This window comes from Chiloscyllium punctatum, chromosome 4 (genome assembly GCF_047496795.1).
Source record: "Chiloscyllium punctatum isolate Juve2018m chromosome 4, sChiPun1.3, whole genome shotgun sequence".
Lineage (NCBI taxonomy): Eukaryota > Metazoa > Chordata > Chondrichthyes > Orectolobiformes > Hemiscylliidae > Chiloscyllium > Chiloscyllium punctatum.
The window spans coordinates 2513002-2520023 of record NC_092742.1 but is presented as its reverse complement, the minus strand read 5'-3'; the positions used below and the strand labels follow the sequence as shown (position 1 = coordinate 2520023).

At 45.2% G+C, this 7022-nt stretch overlaps 1 protein-coding gene across 3 annotated transcripts in view; it reads left to right on the top strand.

The window, feature by feature from the left end:
* The first annotated feature begins 290 nt into the window (after window positions 1–290).
* Window positions 291–7022, top strand: part of flvcr2a (FLVCR choline and putative heme transporter 2a) — a 163136-nt gene continuing 156404 nt past the window's right edge. Inside the window, exon 1 of one of the 3 annotated variants that reach the window (XM_072567961.1) lies at window positions 291–1390. In XM_072567961.1, coding sequence (XP_072424062.1) covers window positions 863–1390 — 528 coding nt within the window. In that variant the 5' untranslated portion in view covers window positions 291–862. The remainder of the gene's footprint in view (window positions 1391–7022) is intronic. The other 2 variants (XM_072567959.1, XM_072567960.1) reach the window with 2 other exon arrangements.

Here is a 7022-nt window from a genome sequence, read left to right as displayed (position 1 = left end):
CAAAGATAGTCGGGTTGTCAATATTTTTTCTGAGTGTGGACAGGTTTTGACAGAGAGCGGCCTTTTATTCCTGATGAAGGGCTTTTGCCCGAAACGCCGATTTCGAAGCTATTTGGATGCTGCCTGAACTGCTGTGCTCTTCCAGCACCACTAATCCAGAACTCTATTAAAGCTAAGCTAGGAGGGGTCAGGTAAGGTAGGGTGAGCCGTGGGAGTTCCTCAGTGTGGTGTTGCCTGAGGCTCCCATTGCTGTAACCCAGAGCTGCTCAGAATCTGCTGCATCTCCCAGAACACGGCCCGAAGCGCGTTACAATTTGTCACTCGGTCATTTTCCGGTCAGGAATTGGGGACCCCAGCTTCATGTTCTAGATCCACAGTCTCTCACTCTGTTTCAGTTCAGCCCCGGGGTGGGGATTGTGTGGGAAAGGTGGGTGAGAGTGAAACGTGCTGGGCTTCAGGAGCGAGCTCTCAAATGTGACCAGTACTCAGCCCAACCCGGGAGAGAGGGACTGAGGAACAGAAGGAGCCAGGGCACGGGCACAGGCAAGGAAGGGGGAGGAACAGGGACAGTGCGGGGCGGAGCGGGCAGCAGCAGCAGCTCCTTATAGAGAGAGGGAGGTAACTGGCAGCTCTCCAGAGACAGAGGGAGTGAGAGAGACAGAGAGAGAGAGAGAGCTGGCCACAGTTACTGAGGGAGAGTCTGAAGGAGTGACGGAGACTCTGAGGGAGTGAGGGAGACTCTGAGGGAGTGAGGGAGACTCTGAGGGAGTGAGGGAGACTCTGAGGGGGTGAGGGAGACTCTGAGGGAGTGGGTGGTGTCCCCCAGCCGTGGGGGCTGTTCCCTGAGACTCCACACTCGGTCATGTTCCACTTCGAGGAGAAGCCCAAGGCCGGTGGGGGTGCCGGTGGGGGTCCTGGGGAGGGTGCCCAGGGAAGGGGGCAGCCCCTGGACACCAAGCTGTACCGGAGGCGCTGGGTGATCGTCTTCTTGTTCAGTTCGTACTCGCTGTGTAACGCGTTCCAGTGGATCCAGTATGGGATCATTAACAACATCATCATGAAATATTACAATGTCGCCTCGTTCACCATTGACTGGCTCTCCATGATTTACTTTGTCGCCTACATCCCCATCATTTTCCCGGTCACTTGGCTCCTGGACCGTAAGGGCCTCAGGGTCATCGCCCTGGTCGGCAGCGGCCTGAATTGCTGTGGCGCCTGGATCAAGATCGCCAGCGTGCGGCCGGACCTATTCGCGGTCACCTTCTTCGGACAGACCGTGTGTGGCATCGCTCAGGTCTTTATCCTGGGAATGCCGTCCCGGATCGCCTCCGTCTGGTTCGGGGCCAATGAGGTGTCCACCGCCTGCGCCATCGCCGTCTTCGGGAACCAGGTGAGTCCCGGGAACCTCACCTCTCGGGGCATGGGGTCCAAACCCCACGAAATAGGGGTAGTGTCCCTACCTCTAAGCGAGGAGGCACGGCTTCACCTCCCAGCGGTGCGCAGTAAGCCTTCTGAACAGGTGTATTAAAATATAATGAGCGCTTGCACAGGGAGAGACGGGCCGAACAGCCGCCTCCTATGCCTAATGCCAGAGGCTGGGTTTCTGTTAGAGGGCCCGGGATCACTGAGGAGCTGAACTGGTTAACACTATCTTGGTGAAACTGGAGAATGAGGGTTTGGTTTTTTGCTTCTTGCTGTGTATGTTGGCGGTGACCCCACGACCCAGTCAGGGAACAATGTGCGGGCCATTAAGGTGCTCCACAGGTTAGACTTTGCCAGGATACACGGGTCCTTTCCTCTCAGTCACTGATTGAAATTCATTCCAATCTTCTGTCTTTCGCCAGTCCAGAGTCATCATTCCAAAGGTTACTTTTACACATTCTGTTTTTACTGTTTTTTGTTTTCAACAGTTGGAAGCATTCTCTCACAATCTCAAAATAGGGCATTAAACCTCACCATTCAACCACATCAGCCAGGCTGACAGTCTCAACCACAGCCATCTGAGAGATTTCAGTGGAGTGAGCCTTTGTAACCTCCTCACTGAATTGTCGAATGTGAGATCACAGAGAGGAACTGGTGCTGCCTTTTTGAAGGATCTGCCTAGTCCATTCCACTGTCTTTGTTCATAACTCTCCACTTCTGATATTCCTCCTCGGTAACTGGGCAGCACAGTGACCCACCCTCTTGGTGCAGACTCGATGAGCTGAATAGCCTGTATTTGCACTGTTCAGATTCTGTGATCTTTATAGATGAAGATTTTAGATCCAAACAGTTTCTCTGTGTTCAGATTTAAAAAGTTTGTCACTGATAAATGATAATTACTATGAGCTTTGTCAGCCTTTAATGCATTTCATATTCATCATGGACTTCAGTCTTACTAACAAGTTTATAATATTGTAGTTGAGCAGGTTCAACAAAGATGTGATCCATTTGGATTTCCAGCAGGCCTTTGGCCAGTTGCCACACAGGAGGCTGCTAAATATGTGCAGCACTGTGGGCTCAGTGATCAGCACTGCTGCCTCACAGCACTTAGGGACCTAGGTGATTGTGTGGAATTTACACGTTCTTCCTGTGACTATGTGGATTTCTTCCAGACGCTCCGGTTTCCTCTCACTGTCCAAAGATGTGCAGGTTAGTTGGATTGGCCATGCCAAATTGCCCACAGCATCCAGGGATATGCAGGCTGTGGGAAATGCAGGATCACAGAGATGGGGTAGGTCTGAGTGGGATGCTGTTCAGAGGGGTGGTGTGATTTTTATGGACCGAATCGCCTGCTTCCACACTTTAGGGATTCTGTGATTCTATGAAATAAGATAAGAGCCCATGGTGTCTGGGGCAAGGTACTGGCATGAATATCGGATTGGCTGACGACAGAAGGCGGACAGTGAGACTAAAGGGGACTTTTCAGGATGGTAGGTGGTGATAAGAGTGGAGTTCCTCAGGGGTCCATGTTGGGCCCATAAATATTCATGCTATAAGTTAATGACCTGGCCAAAGGAACTGAGAGCATTGTTGTTAAGTCTGCAGATGACACAAAGATAAGGTGGAGGGTCAGGTAGTGTTGAGGAAGTGAGGACACTGCAGAAGCATTGCAAGAAGAGTGAGCAAAGAACTGTTAGATGGAATGCAAAGTGGGAAGGTGTGAGGTTATGCACTTTGGTCGGATGAATAGATTATTTTATAAATAGGAAAGACTTTGGAAATCTGAAGCACAAAAGGATTTGGCTGTGCTAGTTCTTGATTCTTTTCAGGTTAACCTGCAGGTTTAGTTGGTGGTTAGGAAGCCAAATGTAATGTTATTTCAAGAGAGCTAGAATACAAGAGCAGAGATGTATGGCTGAGGCTGTATAAGCCTCTGGTCAGACTGCATTTGGAATATTGTGAGCAGTTTTGAGCCCCATATCTAAAGAAGGATGTGCTGTATTGGAGAGGTTCCAGAGGAGATTTACAAGAATGATCCTGGGATGGATGAGAAGTTGAGGTCTCTCTGGGTCTTTACTCGATGGAGTTTAGAAGGATGAGGGGGAAATCTGATTGAAACTTATAAAATACTGAGAGGCCTGGATAGAGTCAAAGTGGAGAAAATGCTCCCACTGGTAGGAGGGTTAAGGACCTGAGGGCACATTCTCAGAGTGAAGGGATGACCCTATAGAACTGAGATGAAGAGGAATTTCTTCAGCTAGAGGGTGGTGAATCTGTGGAAATCATTACTGCCAAGGGCTGTGGAGGCCAAGTAATTTAAGACAGAAATAGATAGAATCTTGATTAGTAGGAGGATCAAGGCTGGACATTGGTATTAAGAAACATATCAGCTGAGATCAAATGGTGGAGCAGACTTGATTGGCTGAATGGCCTAATTCTACTCGCATACCTTCTGGTCTTAGTGAGTTTATTAAAACCTTTTCAGAAGTCTATTTACATTCTCATTTAAATTACCATCCTCCATTACTTCAGTAAAGTACTTGAATTGATTAAACACAACTGGCCTTTTACAAATCCTTGCTGACATTAATACTTATAATTTTCTGACTGACAATTAATTTTTGTTCAGGTTAATGTCTTTAAAAAGCTTTCCATTGATGACTGACTGATCTGTAGTTGCCCTTTTCTGTCTTTTGAACTTGGGTGGGCTGGTTAAGCAAGACTTCTATCCTCCAGTCCTTATGGCACTAACAGGAATGAGACATTTCTGCTATTTGGTGGAGTTTCAGTTTCTAAATCATGGAATTTTGACCCTTTTTCACAATGTCCACCTTTGCTTATGCACTGCTTTCTCCAATGCAGGCCAGGCTGGAAGTAGAGTGTCTTGGAAAGTCTCAGAAACCTTGGGGAATAAAGAGACTGAGGGTAAACACAGGAGAAGTTGTCACTGAGCCTCCTCGAAGACTGTATGCAGGAGGAGCTGTTAGGTTTGGCAGGTATACAGAAAGCAGTGGAGCCTTTGTCTTAGTGGGGGTCAGTATTGATAATGTGCAATGTGTTTATGTGGGGAGGTGGGTGGCATCAATCAGCCTTCTATCACCTGGGAATGTGGAGAGTGTGGCTGAAATATTTTAAAAATTTTCTTATGGATGTGAGCATCATTGGCAAGGCCAGCATTTATTGCCTGTCCATAAATGCCCTGGAACTGAGTGACCTGCTGGACCAGTTCAGAGGGCAGTTAAGAATCAGCCACACTGTTGTGGGTCTGGAATCACAATAGGACAGACTGGGTAAAGACAGCAGATTTTCTTCCCTAAAGTACGTTAATGGACCAGATGGTTATTTTTATGGCAATTGGCAATGGTTACACAGTCGTCATTAGCTTTCACTTCTAAATTTTTATTGAATTCACATTTCACCATCTGACATGTGGAATTCAAAGTCTGCAGGTCCAGTGTCATTGCCACTACCCTGCCTGGTGACATCATTACACATGATCATAAAAATATTTTATAAAGCACTTTATTCATCATGTAAAAATGAAAATGTGTATTTAATGTTGATCTGTAATTCATTGTGTACTGAAGGTTATTATGCCACTTTATTATTTTTTTTGCTGGCGATCAGGGCGATGTTAAATTTCAAGAGTATTATTTTCTGTATTCTGCTGTAGGAAGTGGGAATGGCTGATAAGTTGAATATTTGTTTTTGAGGAGGTGGTGAAGGTGCTAATTTAAAATGGGGTGCAAAGCCTTACCTTGGTGTTTTGGTTAGCCCTGTGTGTATGTAACCCAGCAAGTGTGCTGTTGTCGGTGTGGATGTCATCCTGTACTGTGTCACAGCCTGTAAGTGGATTGAATGTTGAAATGTTGAAGCCATTTGGTGATTTGATGTACATGCATTAGCCTACAGTCATGACAGCAATTGCAGATAATCTAATGTTTCTACCTACTTAAAAGTATAATATTTTGACCAATTTGAAGGGGGCTGGAAACATTTACATTTGCCTCAAATCATAATTCCAGTTATAATTCTGTGCCTCAAACTAAATTCCTTTTTTTCTCTTTGGCCCTACTTGTCCCTGCCCAAATCTAATGTGGACCGTGAAGGCTGTGGTCAGAGTCTTTGCAATTTCCAACCTTACTACCCTCAGTAAGATATATCCCATCCATTCCAGAAAAATGACTTCTTTATTTTGAGCACTGTCAACATTTTTAAGAACTTCTTATTCATTTTATTCCTATCCAATTTCTGCAGCCCTTCACTTTTACTGTTAGATTGATAACATCCTCTTTATTGAAGACAGATGCAGATGGCTCACTTAGAACTTCAGCCTATTTTGATCTGAATTCAGTGACATCTTTCCTTTGTTATGAAGACAATGTTTATTTAATTCTCTTTCTATCCTGATTAAATCTCTTCATCTTCATCATCTGAGAGTTGAAAAGTGTGTTGCTGGAAAAGTGCAACAGGTCAGGCAGCATCCAAAGAGCAGGAGAATCGACGTTTCGGGCATAAGCCCTTCTTCAGGTTTATGCCTGAAACGTCAATTCTCCTGCTCCTTTGATGCTGCCTGACCTGCTGCACTTTTCCAGCAATACATTTTTCAGCTCTGATCTCCAGCATCTGCAGTCCTCACTTTCTCCTATCATCTGAGAGTCCAAGCTTTGATAACACAATTGTTATATGTCAGATTTGGTCACAGTAAGATTGCAATCATCACAGAACTACATTCAGAACACCTTATTCAAAACTAATTCATGAAGAAAGACAATGTGTCCATCAAAGTTTCTTGTCGCAGCTTTTGGATCATAGAATCCCTACACTGTGGAAGCAAATCATTCAACCCTTCGAGTCCACCCTGACCTTCTCAGCCAGGCCCCCACATTTCCCATGGCTGATCAACTTAACTTACATGTCCCGGGACACTATGAGCAATTTAGCATGGCCAGTACACTGAACCTGCACATCTTTGGAATGTGGAAAGAAACCGTTGCACCCAGAGCAAACTCCACACAGACTGTCGTGCAAGGGTGGAATCGAATCCAGATGCCTGGCACTGTGACGCAGTAGTGCTAACCACTGAGCCATTGTGACGCCCATGACAATCCTCTCATGCTCCCCAATGTTTGCTTCTGTAGCCTTGATAAGTATTTTATACATTTTGTTCTAAAGTGCTTTTGGTCATTTTCAGTTTTCTGTCCTTTTTCTAGTTTCTACACTATTTTTATGAGGTTTTCTTTATCTATCTTTACTCAGGGAAGCTTTGAGGTTGCCTCTCTCTGCTTTTTCTTCATGCAAGTCTCTATTATCTTAGAAAAGAAGAAGGCTGTTCAGTTCAACATGTTCCTGCCAATTCTGTGGAGCTGGTTTATTTACTCTTTTTCAAAACCCCTCATCATTTTGACCATATTTATCAAATATGCTCTTAACTTTCCCTCTTCTAAAATAAACAGTCCCAGCTCTTCCCATCTCTTATTTTAGTAATCTCCTCTAAAATTGTGGTGGTGATAACTTATATTGAGTACTATGTTTGCTGACCAGACTTTTTGTTCTGATTATTGAGTAATTTTCTAGCATTACCGTAAACTTTCTTGTGC